We start from the raw sequence: 19132 nt of genomic DNA, 5'->3' as shown, positions 1-19132 counted from the left end.
TTGCCAGTGAAGACGAAAAGATCATTGCCAACGGTTCTGCAATTTCCTCTCTTGCTTCCCACATAATCCTAGGATATATCCCGTCAGGCCCGGGGGACTTGTCTATCCTCAAGTTGTTCAAAATGCCCAACACATCTTCCTTCCTAACAAGTATCTCTTCTAGCTTACCAGTCCGTTTCTCACACTCCTCTTCAACAATACGGTCCCTCTCGTTTGTAAATACTGAAGAAAAGTACTCATTCAAGACCTCTCCTATCTCTTTCGACTCAATACACAGTACAATCTTGATCATTTTTACAAGATTTAAAGTGACAAGTATAATATTTTCTTTTCAGTAAGCAAGAGGTTTTAATACAGCACAAATCCAAGTACTGTTCATGATTTGTTCCTGCAGCATGGTGTGCAATTGTCTGCTCTACTGCAGTTACCAATTGGTGGGGGGGAGGCAAGGAGGTTTGATGCTGAGATTGTTCAGTAATTCTTTAGTTTCCACACTGTTCATTTCTGATGGAGAATAACCCAAATGAAGAATTTACATCACCGAAGGTTGAGTTTAAGTGGTTTTACTTGATTTGTGAGAGCTAACCCTTGAACTATTATCCAAACTCCATGCTTGATTAGATTTACATAATAAAATCTGACACGGCTCATTGTTGTTACATTCCTGAATTTTATAAGAATATTTGCTTTTATTCTTTTATGAGCCTATTCTGTTTGATGTTTTTATTTTAGACAAATCTGTAACTCTATTTCTCTCTACCTAAGAAACAACTTCTCACTCGTTAAATGAGTAAAAGTCACCAGAAGATGTGTTAAGCTTGTAACTTCAATAAAAGCCAGTGAATTGTTTTTACCACTTGGATTCTGCAAACAGAAGGTGAAATTCTGAATTATTGATGACCGTGTTTCTCCAGACCTTTGCTGATCAAGTTCTGGGTTATGTAAAATGGCTCATACCATTGTCGGTGGCAATATCCTGTTACGGTGGCCTCAATTCGTCCATCATTGCATCTTCCAGGTAATTCTGAAGTTCAATGTGTTTAGTTAAGGTAATGGGCAAAGGACTGCAAACCACATAACTTGAGAGATGAGGTCAGTATCTTCACTTGTTCAAAAGCTTTATATAAAATAAAAATGGCTGTTTGATGAATTTAAAGAAAAATAAGACTTGCACTTATTTAATGTCTTTCACAACCTCAGAGATGTCCCAAACACATTTTACAGAAAATTTGTGTTGTAAGGTAGGAAATGCCAGCCCAGAGTCAAACACAATACCAAGCAGGGCCAAAAGAAGATGGAATGACCTGCTGTACTCTGCAAGGGTAAGTGCCACTAATGTTATCAGTACCATGGTGTCTCTTGCCTGCAGGCATGTGGTTGCCTTCATGGACAGGCTGGCTACTGCTATGGAAAGCCATGCCTGGTATGCTCAGTTCCTGCAGATATGCACATGGACCTTCACTCCATTTCTGGCTCAGCATCAGTGTGAAGGTGAAGGGGAGAAAGAGACCTCAACCTCACTCCAGATGCTTCTCCTTCTCAGGGCGAAACAGTGCTGCTAGTCGGCCCCCATAGGGAGGAAGGAAAGCAAATATTACTCTAAAATATTCCTCTCGGGAAACTCCAGAAATGCCTGCCCCTCCTTTTCCCCTCTTTTTTCTTTTGTCTAGTTTCCAACAAGGCCACAGGAAATGCCCCAGGAATATAGGTTCTGCCTCAGATGTGTGAGCTGCTAATCTGTGAGAATTGAACAACACATCAGTAACCCTTCTCCTGATCCTCTTCATCAGTTATTTTGAAGTGGCTGTTGTTTTAACAATCCTGCAGAAGCTTTGCCAATGTCATGCTTTTATATGGAGCTCTGAGCTATGGTCCCTTATTCAGATGTATGTTGCAGATCCAAAGTGCTAGTGCTACGCTGGGAAAACAAAATGCCGGCGCTTTGGAGAGAATGCTATCATGCTGTCAAAGAAGTCCATTCTTGAGCATCACAGACCTTGACCTTGTCATAGAGTCCTACAGACAGCCCAAACTCATGCTTGCTGACCAAGATACCTGTCCACGCTAACCCCGTTTCCCTGCACTTGGCCCATATCCTTCTAATCCTTTTCTATCCATGTGTTTGTCCAAATGCCTTTTAAATGTTGTTTATACTTACAGTTCACTGTGTGAGATTGGCAGCTCCTAAGCAGCTGCATCTGATATCTGCTGCAAAAAATGACACAGAAGTGGCAAACACAAGTGAGAATTTTAAGATTGCCTCTGCGTGGCTTTATGCATCTGACATCACAATGGGTTGGTTGATGCTGTAGGGCGGCACGGTGGCTCAGTGGTTAGCACTGCTGCCTCACAGCACCAGGGGACTCAGGTTCGATTCCAGCCTTGGGCAACTGACTGTGTGGAGGTTGCACATTCTCCCTGTGTCTGCGTGGGTTTCTTCCGGGTGCTCCGGTTTCCTCCCACAGTCCAAAAATGTGCAGGTCAGGTGAATTGGCCACGCTAAATTGCCCATAGTGTGAGGTGCATTAGTTAGGGATAAACATGGGGTAATAGGGTTGGGGAATGGGTCTGGGTGGGTTACTCTTTGGTGGGTTGGTGTGGACTTGTTGGACCAAATGGTCTGTCGGGATTCCATGTAATCGCTATACTTTTTAATGTTAATTCTGCACAAATAAAGGATTGCTTTTCAGTGTCTCCCTGTTTCCATTCATCTCCTTTATGTAACTGTCAATAAACCAATCTAGCCCTGACTTTGTAAATTGCTATGGCTGTGTTGGTCATACACTCTGCACATGTTGAGGCCAGAGTAATTGAAATCTGTGAAGACACCTCTCCCACAACTTCACATCCCCTCCTGTGCTCTGAAATCTGAAACTTCTATCATGAATTGTCACTTTTCACTATCTTCATTCCCTCAGTGACCCAGTCCAATGAACCTTGTACCCAGATTTCAGCTTCTCTTTTTCCCGAGGACTGACCATAGCTTCCCTTCTCAGCTCGCTGATTGATAATACCCACATTCTCCAGGGCTGACCATGGCCCATTCCCACCCCAGACTGACATGAGGACAGCCCTGACTGAGAACAGCCTAGCCCCTGGACTAGTGCCATTATGTGATTGGTAGCCTGGACTAGCTGTCCTTGATCTGCAGGTCTGATCATGGCTCAGTTCCCAGATTCGGGTCGGGCCAAGTGCCTGACAAACAGCGGCCAGCGCTGCTTTGACTGGGATTTTTCCAACACTTTGACTGAGTGTGGCGGTACCCCCCTCACTGACCCCCGTGGACCCAGTAAGAACTGGTGTGCCAGGAGCTTCAGACAAGACCATTTTCGTGAAGTACTTGCAGTGTGTTTGCTATGTAAGTGGCTGGCATATGCTGTAGATGTGACATTGATGGAGCACAATGTAAGGTAGCAACCTTTGACTACTGAAATGTAACATGCTACCTAGCTCCCTCTCTGCGATAAAATCAATGTTAGCCAGCAGGATTTGGCAGCCTCCAGATGAGAGCAAAGGGAATGAGTGCCAAAAAAATTAAGCAAAGCATAGTAAAATGTGCTATGTGTACGTTCATGAAATATGAGAGTGTGTCCTTGTGGACAAAGTGACCTGGCAGAGGTGACGTGTGAGTTGGGCCAAAGTAGCCATGATAATGTGGACATCGTGGTGGCTGGGCAACGCCTACTTGAATAGATAAAGAGTGGAGGATGCCGAGAAATGGTCATGAAGACACAGGAAGGCCTGGCGAAGCAAGCAGGGAGTTGCTGCCACTACCCCCACTCTTCCATATTGGGAATGGCATTGTCCAGTTTCTCAGGAAAGGAGGGAGTCTTTGGAGCTGCATTGAAATGAGCTGAGATTGACTGCTAATGAGGTGCAAAATGCAGTTTCAATAAACTGGCAACTACTAATTAATGAGATTGTGAACTTACCATTTAAACTGGAAAGGGAAAATCAAACATTTTTCTCAACGTTGAGAAACTTTTTTTTCATGTTTTCCGAATATTCTTGCTGTTGCCCACTCTGCTCAATGGAGTGGAAAATGCTGTCCATTTAGTCCTTACTGGAGGGGACAGGAGTCACACTGTTTGACTGGAGAGTTCATGAAATCCCTGCATCACCTTTCTGAGATAACCCATAAAAATGGGTCAAGTACCAGCAATCTCAGAACCAAGTCTCTGCCAGATTTTGAATCTTGCTCATTTATAGAAAAGGCCCTGAGATGTTATTGCAGTACCTATAGTGTAACTAAATAAAGTTAAAATCACCAAACACCACGTTAGAGTCCAACAGGTTTATTTGGAAGCACCAGCTTTCGAAGTGCTGCTGCTTCATCAGATGGTTGTGAAGCAGTGATACATTGTAATCTTTTGTTACAAATTCTGTGTCTTATGGTCCTGCTTCACAACCACCTGAGGAACCACAGAGTTATGCTGATGCAGCAACAATAATTCTTTTTGTAAATTTTCTTTTTACTGATCAGGTTTTGGACACCATTGGTGTTTGTTTGTCTAGATTTAAGTTTTTTTTTTACCTTTTATTTGCGACGTATCTTTGAAATGCTGTCTGAATTATAGTACAGCACAGGAACAGGCCCTTTTGCACAGCATGCCATTCTAGATTAATCCCATTTGTCTGCATGTGGTCCTTTTCCCTCTAATCTCTCCTTGTTCATGCATCTGTCCCAATGCCTCTTAAATGTTGCTATCGTATCTGCTATCACCTCCCCTAGCAGCGCACTACAGGAACCTATCATCTTCTGTATAAAAACCTTGCCTTGCACATCTCCTTTAAATTTGCCCCTACTAACGTTTAACTTATGCCACCTAGTGTTTGATATTTCCACCCTGGGAATACGACTGACTGTCCACCCTATCCATGCCTCTCATAATTTTGTATACTTCTATCAGATTGCCCCTCACCTTCTAGTGTTCTAGTGAAAACAATCCATATTTGTCCAACCTCTCCTTATAATACACTCCAATCCAGGTAACATCCTGGTAAACCTCTCCACAGCCTCCATATCCTTCCTATACTGTGGTGACTAAGGCTGCACAAATTTGGCCTGACTAAAGTTTATACAATTGCAACATGACTTGCTAACCTTTGTACTGAATTCCCCAACTAATAAAGGCATGTATGCCAGACACCCCCCTGTATACCTTATCCATTTTTGTTGCCATTTTCAGTGAGCTGTGGACTTGGATTCAAGAGCCCTCTGTGCCTCAGCACTCCTAAGGGTCCTACCATTTGCCAAATACTTTGCTTTTGCATTTGGTCTCCCAAAATGCATCACCTCATATTTGTTCAGATTAAACTCCATGTGCTATTCTCCACCCAACTTTCCAAATGATGTATACATGCTGTATCCTTTTAATACCCTTCTTCACTATCCACAAATCCACCAATTTTCATGTCAACTACAAACTTAGTAATCAGACTGCGGGTATTTTCAACCAAATTATTCATATATATTACAAACAACAATGGTCCCGGCATTAATCCATGTAGGACAGTACTGGTCACAGGCGTCCAGTCAGAAAAATGTCCCTCCACAGCTTCTCCCTGTCTTCTATGATGAAGCCAATTTTGCAGTTTTGACTTTAGAGTCGTAGAGATGTACAGCTTGGAAACAGACCCTTCGGTCCAACTCGTCCATGCTGACCAGATATCCTAAATAAATCTAGTTCCATTAGTTAGCACTTGGCCCATATCAGTGTGAAGCCTTCCTATTCATTTGCCTATCCAGTTGCCTTTTAAATGTTGTAATTGTACTAGCCTCCATCACTTCCTCTGGCAGCTCATTCCATTGACACCCCACCCTCTGTGTAAACATGTTGCCCCTTAGGTCCCTTTTATATCTTTCCCCTCTCACCCTAAGCCTATTCCCTCTAGTTTTGGACTCCACCATCCCAGGGAAAAGACCTTGTCTATTTATCCTATCCATGCACCTTGTGATTTTATAAATCTCTAAGATCTCAGCCTCCGACGCTCCAGTGAAAACAGCCCCAGCCTGTTCAGTCTCTCCCTGTAGCTCAAACCCTCCAAGCCTGGCAACATCCTTGTAAATCTTTTCTGAATCCTTTCAAGTTTCACAATATCCTTCCAATAGCAGAAATGCTTGCAGTATTCCAATAGTGGCCTAACCAATGTCCTGTTCAGCCACAACGTTACCTCCCAACCCCTGTACTCAATGCACTGAGCAATAAAGGCAACTATACCAAACGGCTTCTTTACTATCCAACTACCTGTGACCTCCACTTTCAAGGAACTATGAAGTTGCGCTCCAAGGTTCTGAACCCTTTCAAGTTTCACAATATCCTTCCAATAGCAGGGAGATCAAAAATGCTTGCAGTATTCCAATAGTGGCCTAACCAATGTCCTGTTCAGCCACAATGTTACCTCCCAACCCCTGTACTCAATACACTGAGCAATAAAGGCAACTATACCAAACGGCTTCTTTACTATCCAACTACCTGTGACCTCCACTTTCAAGGAACTATGAAGTTGCGCTCCAAGGTGTCTTTGTTCAGCAACAGTCCCCAGGACCTTATCATTAAGTGTATAAGTCCTGCCCTGATTTGCCTTTCCAAAATGCAGCACCACAGCTTTATCTAAATGAAACTCCATTTGCCAGTCCTTGGCCCATTGTTGCTGCATTTGCAGATGTCACATCAATAAGTGGAGGGACAGGTAGTATTGGGGAAGCTGGGAGCTTGCAGAAGGATTTGGTCAGATTAGGGGAGTGAGCAAAGAAGTGGCAGATGGTATTCAATGTAGGAAAGTGTGAGATTATGCACTTTAGTAGGAAGAATAGAGGTGTGGACTATTTTCTAATGGGATAGGTCTCCGATATCTGAAGCACAAAGGGACTCGGGAGCCCAAGTTCAGGATTTTGCTAAGGTTAACATGCAGGTTCAGTTGGCAGTTGGGAAGACCGATGCAGTGTTAGTATTCATTTCATGAGGGCTAGAATACAAGAGCAAAGAAGTACTGCTGAGACTATATCAGGCTCTGGTCAAAACATTTTGGAATATTGTGAGCAGTTTTGGGCCCCATATCTGAGGAAGGATGAACCAGTGTTGGAGCAGATCCAGATGAGGCTTTCCAGAATTGATGGGCATTCATGGAGCAGGCGAGAACACTGGCTCCATACTGATGGAATTTTGAAGGATTTTGGGGGTGGGGGTTGATGTCATTGAAACTTACAGAATACTGAGAGGCCTGGATAGATTGGAGGTGGAGAAGATGTTTCCACTAGTAGGAGAGACTAGGACCCGAGGGCACTGACTGATGGTGAGGAGACAACCCTTTAGAAATGAGATGAGGACTAATTTCTTCAGCCAGAGAGTGGTGAATCTGTAGAACTCACTGTCACAGAAGACTGTGGAGGCCAAATCATTGAGTGTGTTTAAGGTAAAGATAGTTAGGTTCTTGATTAGTAAAGGGATCAAAGGTTATGGGGAATAGGCAGGAGAATGGAGTTGAGAAACATATCAGCCATGATTGAATGGTGCAGCAGACTCGATGGTCCGAATGCCCTAATGATGATCCTATATCTTATGGTGTTTATAGTCTTATGATTGTTCTCTAGTTGCTGTCAGTTTGCTCAAATAAGTTATGTGCCTATTGATGCAAAAGAACAGGAACTTGACACTAAAGAAACACTCCCTTGTCTTGCTTGGTTACTAAATATGTATACATTATTAGAATATTTTATTAAGGAAATGTATTTATATTTTTGAATTATTTATCTTTCTACTATGTTTCTTAAAACATTTGTTATACGCAACACTCAAATGTGTTGATGAAATTGAAACTAAGTACAAGAAAGTTAAGGTTAATATCAAATTGAAACAATAAACATACAATATAGCACAGATTAGCGATTAACCACAGGATTAGGAACTTTCTAAAAGCCAACCAAAGAGGACCAAAAAAGGGAGAAAATAAATATTGAGGATAATCTTTCAAATAATACAAAAACATCAGATGGTGAGACCTTCTTTAAGTATCTAGGAAAGGAAGAAAGAGACCGGAATAAGCATATGTTTCTCCAAGAATGAGGCTGGGGAAAAGATAATGGATCACCAGGAAATGACAGAGGAGTTGCATCAGTCTTCACACTAATAGCCTCCCAAAATTATCAACAGATTGAGGGGACAAAACTGAGCAGACGGAATATCTTTGAGAAAATATGAGGCAGTGCAACTTGGCCGAAAGAATAGAGGAGCTGAATATTATTTAAGTTGAGAAAGACGGCAGAAAACCGTAACATAGAGGGATTTGAGAGTCCACATGCATGAATCACAAAAAGTTAACCTCCAAGTTCAGCGGGTAATACAGAAGGCAAGTGGATTGTTGGCCTTCATTTCAAAATGAATATGGTGTAAACGTGGGGCGGTCTTGTTAAAAATGTATAAAGTACTAGTCAGATCACATCTGGAGTACAGTGAACAGTTTTTGGCCATCCTTATCTTGGGAAAGATATACCGGCATTAGAGGCAGTCCAGAGGAGGTTCACTAGGTTAGAACATAGAAAAGTATAGCACAGAACAGGCCCTTTGGCCCACGATGTTGTGCTGAGGTTTAATCTTAATGTAAATATAATAACATAACCAACGCACCCCTCAACTCATTGCTATCCACTTGCATGTCCAACAGTCACTTAAATGTCCCCAATGACTCTGCCTCCACCACCACCGCTGGCAACGCATTCCATGCATTCACAACTCTGATTTTGGCTCTGGAGGAATTTTCTCATGAGGAAAGCTGGAGTAGGTTGCATTATACTCATTTGACTTTACAAGAATGAGAGTCTTGAATATACTTAACAAGTCCACCCCTATATCCATCTGTGTAAAGAATTTCACAAATTTGAATTCAATGTGAATTACCATTGTAATTGAACAGGGTTTGAAAATAATTGTTTTGTGCTGTTGAAGAAGGTAGGGGTGGAGCAAGTGGAATCAATGTGAGGGTATCCTGATGTGAGGCAAATATTAGTCGAGGAGTGATATGGATGCAGAATTGGTGTTAATAGTCAGTGTGAATAGCAGAAAATATCTGATCCATTTTTGATTTTGATATCCTTGTGTATTTGCAGTGTTTTCCATTTTTGTTTAGCAATCTGTTGTACTATTCTACTGTTGTTCCTACTCCACTTCAAAAAAACTTTGTACTCACCAAGCTGAAAAGTGCTCTGGAATATTTGGAGGTTGTGAAATGTACTGTACACATGCATGTTCTTTCATTTTTTGATCTTTAACAGTAACAGGTGTGAAATATTGATTTTTCTGTATTTCCTTTCAAAATACACTGTTTGAGAACCAGTTTGGGACATTTCTAGTCCAGACTAGCAATCTATCCTGTATTCAAAATACTGCTCACTTGCTAAGCTGCACTTCTCTGTCTGTGGTTTCATTGCGCTGTATATTAAGTAGGTCATTAAGTTGTGATGCTGCTTGTGTTGATAGCATGTTCACACTCCTTTATGTCTAACTTGTCATACTACAGGCTTTACTTTGTCGCTTCACGTGAAGGTCATCTACCCAGTGTTCTGTGTATGATCCATGTTCTAAAGTACACCCCGATTCCAGCCCTGTGTTTTAATGTAAGTAAAATTAGGAATTATTTTTATTACTGTGTTTTAATAATATTAAAAAAAATGTTTGCTGAAACTTATTTGAAGATGTTTATATGTTAAATGTGGTACTCTCTGGGACCTAAGATGGCAGCAAACTGAAAGGCCTGCCATGCTGAGCTCTGCAACCCAACCCAGGCATAGTGGTGTTTTTGCCTCCTCCCCACTTAAGTTTTCTTGCAGAAAATTTGTTGTTAAACAGTTGTGGAACTGTTTAAATCTTGTTTTGGCAAACAAGGATGACTAAAGGGGAAAGTTTGACTAAGTCCCAACGCACATGACATTCGCCGATGGCATTGGCCTTGCCCACGGCAACTGTGATGGAATCACCGACCCAGCAGCCCTTGGCTGTAGAATTTGTGAAGCTCTGGGAGATGATTGAGGAGAGTCATACTTGGCTGGAGCCGCTTTCGGCCATTCAGCACAAGCACGAGAAGGAGCTAGAAGGGCTCGGAAAGTGGATGGAAGAAGTCGAGCAGTGAACTGCAATGTCAGAGACCGTGTTCAAGTCCTCGACGGAGCGGATCCAGGCCCTTGAAACAGGTCTGGGCCTTAACCAGACAGGTTGACAACCTCAAAAATGGAGGTGGGAGAAAGAATATCCGGGTTGTTGGCCTGCCGGAGGGAGTGGAAGGCGAGCAGCCAGTGAGCTTTTTTGAAGACTGGCTGCCGTGATTTCTTGGTTGGGGTGCCTTGGTTGGGCGGACCGGGTGAAGGTCAATAGAGGGCAACGGGTTGCGGTGAGCAGGTCTGGCCCAGACCAGTGCCCCCACCCGGTGTTGGTGCAATTCCAGTGCTATAGGGACAAGTAGAGGGTTATAGGAGCTTCCAGAATGCTGGGGAAGGATCCACAGGGCTTGATATGCAAGAGATCCAGAATAATATTCTTCCAATACTTTTCTGTGGCCGTAATCCATAAAAAGAAAGCATTTGATGAGGTTAAGAGAAAACAGAGGGACCTTGGTATTCAGTATTCTGTAAGGTACCCAGTGGTGCTTTGTTTTACTCATGAGGGGTCTGTATGATCATTTGATTTCTCAGAAAAAGTGAAAAACTTTTTGGACACTTTAAAATAGACTGAAGAATATGGACAATAATGTTTTTTTCCTTTGCTTTCTGTATTCCTATCTTTTCCTTAAAGTATTATTGGATTTTTTTTCCCCCCAGTGTTAATTGGTGTTAATGTATAGTTGGCAATGGGCAGTGTGCTCACTTTTTTTTTATTTGTTGATATTACCTCTTTTTTTTCTCTCCTTTGCTTGGGTTTGGGGTACAGCTCAGGCTGGAAGGAGGAATGGAGATGTGTGTGGGAGGTGAAAGTGCCCTCTGTGGGCAGGGGGGGGGCGAGTCCCTCATCAAATGCCTTTTGTGTTTTGTACTTGGTTTAGTTTTTTGGTTTTTTTTTGGAGATGTAGTTTTTGAAAGTTCTGTTAGGTATAGTAGTTATAATGCATATAGTTTTTAGACTCCATGAGTCTGTTTTTAGTCATGCTCCAAATTTTGTAAGTCAAATTCTTCTTCTTGGGAGTTGAAAGGTTGTTGTGGAGGGTCATGGCTAACTGTGTTCTTAAATAGTGCACCTAGAACATTTAAGGGGAGTCATTCGCCGGTCAAGAGGGAAAAAGTGCTGTTGAGCCTTATTGCAGGAGACTCGCTTTGATAAGGAACATCTGAAGTTACAGCAGGGTGGGTATGATTGGGTGTTTCTCTCATCCTTCAATACTAAGAGCAGGGGATAGGCCATATTTGTCCAGAAGAATCCCCCATTTAAGTTAGGTCGTATTAAAGATGAGTAGGGTGGTTTGTAATTTTTAAAGCCTCAATATACAGTGAAGAGTATGGTATTTGAATGTTTATTATCCCTCGGCACACCACCTTAAATTGTTGATTGATGCATTTTCCAAATTGATGGCCCTTGTATCAGGGCATATCGTTATAGCGGTGGGTGTTAACTGCCTTATGGACCCGAAGGTGGATAGAATGCCCAAAGGCCCCCCAAAACCATCACCACAATCTAAGCAGCGAGTTGATTTATGTGTGAAACTGGGGCTGGTGGACATTTGGTGATGTCTCCACCCTATGGTTAGGGACTTTACATTTTTTTCTAATCTGCATAAGTGCCATGCAAGGATTGATCTTTTTCTAACCCCCGTGACTTTTTTGGATTCGGTGATATTCTGCGCAGTTGGGAATATTGCCATCTCCAATCACGCATCAGTATTTAGTGGTTGAGATTAAAGGTAATGTAACAGGTTCATGGTACTGGCAAGTGAATCCCTTTCTTCCCAGGGACAGCAAGTTCATTAAGTACTTCTCTAATGAATTTAAAGCATTCTTGGCCATCAATTTGGATACGGCTAGAAACCCATCTATTCTCTGGGAGACTGCAAAGACTTATGCTAGGGGGATAATTATTTCTTACTCTGCCAGTCAGAAGCAACAGAAGGGAGAGCAGCAGCGCCTGCTCAAGGGACAACTGAAGGCAGCCGAGTCGGCGTGTTTTGACATGATTAAGTTGCAGCAGGGCACAGCTCTTCAGTCTGCCTTAAACTCCACGCTCTCAAAGACAGCGAGGAAGGAACTTGCCTTTGCAAAGCAAAGGATCTTTGAGCATGGTGATAGGCCGGGCAAATATTTGGCATATCTGGCTAGGAAAAGGATTGCCCCCCCCCCAATCTATTGCTTCAGTTAGGGAAGGGACTGGGATTCTCACTTGTGATTCTAAGAAGATCAGTGCTGCATTTTGGAGGTTTTACTCCAAACTATTACCAGTTAGAACGCTGTGAGCATAGATGGGATAAGATGGAGTCCTTTTTTAAGAACCTAAATTTTCCAGGCGTGACCTCCGAACAGGCGTCTCTCCTTAATGCCCCTTTAATAGTGCAAGAGGGACAGGAGGCAGTGAAGCAGCTTCAGAGTGGAAAGGCGCCCAGCCCTGATGGTCTTCCTAGTGAACTTTACGAAAGAATTTATAAATATATTGTCAGGGCAAATGTTGGACATGTGCAACTACTCATCCAGTCATGATTGCCTCCTGCCATCCTTGAGAGAGGCTAATATCTCTCTAAGCCTTCAGAAAGGGAAGACATAGGAGGACTGTGCTTCTTCTAGACCCAGATTGCTTTTCAATTCTGATTTTAAAAATTCTGTCCAAGACTCTTGCATTAAGACTGCAAACGGTGTAGCCTTCCATTGTCAAAGAGGACCAGATGGTGTGGTTCTGTTCGCCGAGCTGGGAATTTGTGTTGCAGACGTTAGGTGACATCCTCAGTGCTTGGGAGCCTCATGTGAAACGCTTCTGTGATCTTTCCTCCGGCATTTATAGTGGTTTGAATCTGCCGCTTCCGGTTGTCAGTTCCAGCTGTCCGCTGCAGTGGCCGGTATATTGGGTCCAGGTCGATGTGCTTATGCCGGAGGAAAGATCACAGAAGCGCTTCACAGGAGGCTCCCAAGCACTGAGGATGTCACCTAGACAGGGGATGAAACGTCTGCAACACAAATTCCCAGCTCGGTGAACAGAACCACAACAACGAGCACCCGAGCTACAAATCTTCTCACAAACTTGGAGGACCAGATGGGTTTTGTAAAGGACCGCAGATCCTCCAACAATATGAGGAGGTTACTCAATGTGATTCAGCAGCAATCGGTTCAAGGATTAGTGATTTGTTTAGATGCAAAGAAAGTATTTGATTGGGTGGAGTGGCCATACCTTTTCTATACTTTGGAATGGTTTGGTCCCTGTGAAGTCTTTATTAGGTGGGTGAGGGTCCTTTTATAGTGATCCTGCAGCAGCGGTTCTCACCAATGGTGTAAGATCTAGCAATTTTAATATTTGTTGGGGCAGTCAGCAAAGTCGTCCCCTTTCACCTCTATTTTTTACGTTGGTGATTGAGCTACTGGTAGAGGCTATTCGTAGGGATCCAAACAGAAGTGGGATCAAAGGCATATTAGATCACATTATATGCGGATGACTTTCTTAGTTTTCTTTCAAACCCCGCAGTTACTGAGCCTCGCTTGATATAGTGTATAAATTCATTTGGCTCTTTCTTGGGTTACAAGATCAATTTTTCAAAATCGGAGGCTATGTCTATGGGGGTTTTTCCGGGAATATCTGACGTTGAGGGTGAGTCATGGTTTCCCTTGAAGTGGTCACAGAGAGGTTTTCTGTATCTCTGCCTTTTTATTACTCCTATCTTCGATCAGCTATTTAAGGCTAATTTTGTCCACTTGTTAGACAAGATTAAACAAGATCCCCAAAGATGGGAGGCCCTTCCAATATCTTGGTTAGGTCGAGTAGCTCTTATTAAAATGAATGCCCTTCCTCATCCGTTATACCTTATGCAGATACTCCCTTTGATTTTTCCCAGGCAAGCTTTTTAGAGACTTAATGGTTGGTTTAGCTCTTTTATCTGGCACCGTAGGTGACCCCTGATTAAGCTCCCAAACTTGCAATTGCCCCATGAGTTGGGGGGGAGTGGACCGCCCGCACATTAAAAGATATCAATTAAGCTCCCTTTTATCTTTTGTAAGTGACTGGGTCTGTGAGGACCCGGCGTCAATATGGTTGGATATTGAGGCCTCCCAAGCATAGTCTCCTCATATTAGCTTGTTATTTCTAGACAAAATGAGGACAAAATGCAGAACTTGCTTAGGAAATGGGTAACAGGTTCAGACAGTACATTTGGATCAGCTCAGGCTTGGAGGGCTGGAGGGCCTGTTCCTGGGCTGTAAATTTTCTTTGTTTCTTATTCTTGCCATAATCCAATAATTATTAATGCTATCAAAGCATGGAGGGCAATTCAGCAGTGTGAAGGTAATATGTCTAAAACATCTTTTCTTACCCTATAGCTGGTATGCCAGGTTTCCTGCCAGGGACAATGCGCCCTGAGTTTAAACTCTGGGCAGCTAGGGGAGTTTCGTGTTTGGGTGATTTATTTGAGGGGTAAATAATGACATCCTTTAACCAAATAATCCATAAGTATGGACTATCTAGCAGAGGCCTTTTTCGTTTCTTCCAGATCAGAGATTTTATCCAAAAAGAAACTATGCTTTTGACCAATTTTCTACAGATCTGATAGAGAAGAGAGTGCTTCATGCCAAGAGCACACACTCACCTGTTGTGGGGTGTTCCCTTCGATGATATTGACCAACTATGTGAGGTTTGGGAGAGAGTGTTAGGAGTTGAGATCTCTTCTGAGGCATGGGAGGATATTTGTGAGAATGCAAAAAAGATTTCAATTTGTAATAGGACCCATAACATGCAATTGAAGATTCTACATAGTGTCCATCTGGCACCAGATCCTCTCTCGAAATTTAAGGTGGGAGTATCTTCAGTGTAGTCCTCTCACTGATTGTCTGTGGTTCTGCCACAGGCTTCATATGTACTGGAAAGCTGTGGCAGGAGTAACAGAGAGGGTCTTGGGGACGGAAGTTAAGATGGACCCAGTCTCTCTTCTCCTCGGCCTGCCCAGTTTATCTTCTTTACATAGACATGGGAGAAAACTTTTTAATATTCTTATTTTTTTGAGCAAAAAAAACATTTTGACGTGCTGGATGTCTGAAACCCCCCCCCCCCCCCCCGGGTCTGTCGGGTTGGCGCAAGCTAGTCATGGAACATAATCCTCTGGACGTTCTCACAGATATGGTGCACCAAAAAACTGAACATTTTTTTAAGACATGGCATCCCTTTATGGGTTACCAAGAAGCAGATTTCTCTGCCATTTGAATGAGGGCCTTTATATAGCCATAATGCTTTGTTTATGCAAACTTGGTGCCCCAACAGAGTTTCGAATAGATGCGGGTGGAATATTTAGTGCTCTCTAAGGTTGGGAGCTATTATTTCCTAGCACTGAGCGGCGTTAAATTATTTATTTATTTATTACTTTGACTGATTTGTTTATCTTGTACATGAGTATAGTTTTGTTTTGTTTATCTTTTTATGTATGGAATAGTGTGGTTATTGGTTTATTGTTATAATTTTGTAATTTTATAAAAAATAAATCTTTTCAATTAAAAACATTTTTAAAAAATGTATTACTCAATAGATAGAATAACCATAACAAAACAGGTTGCGAAAATCAAAGCTTTTGTCTTCGCTATCTAGTTCAGAGGGATACAGGCTTGAAACTGGAAGAAGCTATCCAGCTGCCCTCGAGCGATTTAATGCAGTGGAGTTTTCACAGTAAAGGCTTTGAGCCTAGATTTCCATGGAATTGGTCAGACTCAGAAGGAATTTAAAAATTCAGAAACCAATTCTGGGATTCCCACTCTCTTGTCTGGGAAAAGGACACAGGTTGAAAGACACAGGGAAAAAGAAATCCCTGTTATAAATCTGCTGTGAAAGCAACTGCTGTTCCTACTGAGATATCAATAAGACGGGTCCACTCATGATATCAGTAACAGGGGCTTTCCTTTACTTCATCGATGATTGTCCAACGTCATGCAAACATTAGTCTAACAGCAAGTTCAAGTTTCATGCTGATGTTTGGCTTGAATCTGTAAGCTTGATAACAGAAAGATTAGTGGACAGACTCACTCCACCCATACTTTTGTATTTTGTTTTCATATTTTCCCCCAACACTTCGCTTCAACTGAGCATTAGAATGTGCTCCAGATTTTTGTCTGTGCCACTGTCTAACCAGCGATGGACTGTAGGCAGAGTAGTCCTCCTCACTGGGTGGACTCTGGCCTCTCCTCAGCATTTATTCTGACACCTTTGATGAGACTGGAACTACAGCAGGAGACTGATTGATTGCAAGTGCACACTCTGGTGCTATGGATTTCACTCTCTGCAGTTTGGAGGATAGCTGAAAAAACTTTTGAGCATTCTTGAAAATTCTTTGTATAATTAACATACTCCCCTCCCCCTTAACACACTTCTGGTTACTCACTCGTTTAACTTCCAAATGAATCTGCAATTATTGCACATCTTCATAGAGCAAGTTATATGCTAATAAGGCCACAAACAAACATCAGTACACAAATCTGACAAATATCAGACTGAGTTCCCTCTATTTTGTCCATGTTCTTTATTGTGTCGTACACTGTACAAACATCAAAATGTGTTTAAAATTGTAAACCATCAAAATTAATTGAAATGGTTTTCACTCGCTGTTTGTGCTTTGTTTTTATATTGACTGCCTTGGTTTCTGTTTTATTATTTAGGGAGGAATGGCTTTGATCTTTCTCTGCGTAGAAGATATTTACAACCTTATTAATTACTTCAGTTTTAACTATTGGCTCTTTATTGGCCTATCAGTTGCAAGTCAGATTTATCTGAGGTGGAAGTTTCCAGATCTACCAAGACCTGTAAAGGTAAGAACATTGCTAAAATGACACCTGCTGATTTAAAAAAAAAACTCATAAAAGCAAAAAGCTCTGGATGTGGAAATCTGAAATAAAAACAAAGTACTGGACCTGCTCAGCAGGTCTGACTATATTGTTGGGAGAGTAACATGGTCAAGTCATTGACTTGTTGTCATCATTTTTTAAAAGCTGTTTAAATCCCTGACATTTTTCCATCAGTGTTAAAAGCTCCATGCAATAGAGTGACACAGGCTGCACCCAGGTGCTATTGATGTTACATTGTAACTGTCCAGACAGATTTATTCCTATGTACAATCAATGTTGTACTAGAATTGAGCAGAGAATGGTCTGCAACCAAATATTATAGCATTACAATGTAACCGTCTAATAGAAGATCTGATTATCAATATCATAAATATTATGTTGTAACTGCAGGAAGAGGTATCTGGTCAAGTGAAGGTCTGTTACCAAGCACGTAACATTATTGCGTTATACTGGTCTGGAGAAAATCTTTTTATCACTTATTTGTCACATTCAACACATATTGTTCCATCATTTATATATTGTGTAGTGAATGGTGAGGCTTTGAGTTACTAGCCAGAGAATATCCAGCCTCCCAACAGCTGTAAGCACTGCCGTATTTATATTTCTCGTCAATATAGGCCTTGAGATGTTGGTGATGGCAATGTGACTTAAGTATCAAGGAGAGGTAGCTGGGCCCACACTTACTGGATGATTTGGTTAATGCCTCAAACTGAATAAGATCATAATAAATAGGAGCAGGTCATTCACCATCTTGAACCTTCTCTGTCATTCAGTAGACAGAGATTATGGCCTTAAATTCACTTTGTTGCCAGCCCCGATAACCATTGATCCTCTTGTCAATGAAAGATCTGCCTCAGTTCAGTCGCCAGCCTGCACTGTTCTCTGGGAAGGAAAATTCCAAAGTCTAAAGACCCTCCTAGAAGAAATTCCTCCACATCTTTATTTAAATAGAAAATAACTTAACTGTGCCCTCTAGATTGTGCCATGTGGCAGAGTGGCATGGAGCATCCTCTCAGCAGCTGTATTTTTAATCCCCTGCAAAACCTCGGTACTTTTCAATAAGATCACATCACTTTCTTCTTTTAGACAATGTGTATCGACTCCACCTGCTTGAACTTGACTCATAATTTAATTCATCATCCCTGGAATCAGTTTAATGAACCTTCTCAGATCTGTTTCTCATGCAACTATACCCCTCCTTTAGTAAGGAAATGCATACTAAATATAGTACATTAGGGGTGGTCTCACTAATGCCGTAACTGTAGCAAGACTTCCACATCTGTATACTCCATTCCTTTTGTAATAAAGATCAACATTTTACTTGCAATACCTGCCTGCTAATTTTTTGAGACTCATGAACAAGTACACCTAGGTCCCTCGGTACTGTAGTATTATAGCGCAGTCTTTTTTCATTTAAATAATATTTTCAATTCCTGCCAATGTGGACAACTTCACATTTTTCCACATCAGACCATATCTACCAATCTTTCCCTACTCACTTAACCTATCTCCAATCATTTTCAGACTCTTTGTATCCTCAATAGTCAGGACTTGTTCTCCTGACTATTTCTGGTATTATCAGAAATCTTGATTGTAATACAGTTAGGTCCTTCATTGGGTCATTAATGTAGTTTGTAAAGGCACCAACACTTCTCCCTGTTTGTCCATTTATCTTGAATCTCCATTTCCTATTGGCCAATCCATTGTTAATATAGCACATCAAAATCATGAGCTCATACCTTTTGTGGTACTGGTTTTGTATGGTTCCTTATTGAATGCCACTTGGAATTCAATATATAGTAGTGACAGGTGTTGGACTTTGGCTCAATCTACCAATTTAAATTTACTTTCTTCTATGTGTGAGCCAAGTCCTGCGTGTTCTTTTAAATGAAGCAATAGGAGAAGATATTCGGTCTCACACTCTTAATTTATTTTACACAGTAAGTGAACAAAGCATTCAGAGCTCTGGGTCTAAACCTCTTTGTCCCTGATACACAAAGTGTATCAGTTCAAAAAGTAAGACCTCGTTTTATCCCTGCCCCAGTCTTTTATACAATAAAAAATGTCATATAAACACTGAGGTAGAATTATCTTCTGATTGGGTGTTGGTCTGACTCCATTCCCCGCCTCCTCGCATTC

At 41.8% G+C, this 19132-nt stretch overlaps 1 protein-coding gene across 1 annotated transcript in view; it reads left to right on the top strand.

Moving 5' to 3' along the window:
* si:dkeyp-120h9.1 (Y+L amino acid transporter 2-like) overlaps window positions 1–19132 on the top strand; it is a 140494-nt gene that overhangs the window by 97158 nt on the left and 24204 nt on the right. Inside the window, exons 7-9 of the mRNA XM_043719096.1 lie at window positions 915–1018; window positions 9517–9613; window positions 16808–16957. Of these exons, the coding sequence (XP_043575031.1) occupies window positions 915–1018; window positions 9517–9613; window positions 16808–16957 (351 nt within the window). The remainder of the gene's footprint in view (window positions 1–914; window positions 1019–9516; window positions 9614–16807; window positions 16958–19132) is intronic.

The sequence above is a fragment of the Chiloscyllium plagiosum genome, chromosome 29, assembly GCF_004010195.1.
Source record: "Chiloscyllium plagiosum isolate BGI_BamShark_2017 chromosome 29, ASM401019v2, whole genome shotgun sequence".
Lineage (NCBI taxonomy): Eukaryota > Metazoa > Chordata > Chondrichthyes > Orectolobiformes > Hemiscylliidae > Chiloscyllium > Chiloscyllium plagiosum.
This window is presented reverse-complemented; position numbering and strand designations above follow the sequence as displayed.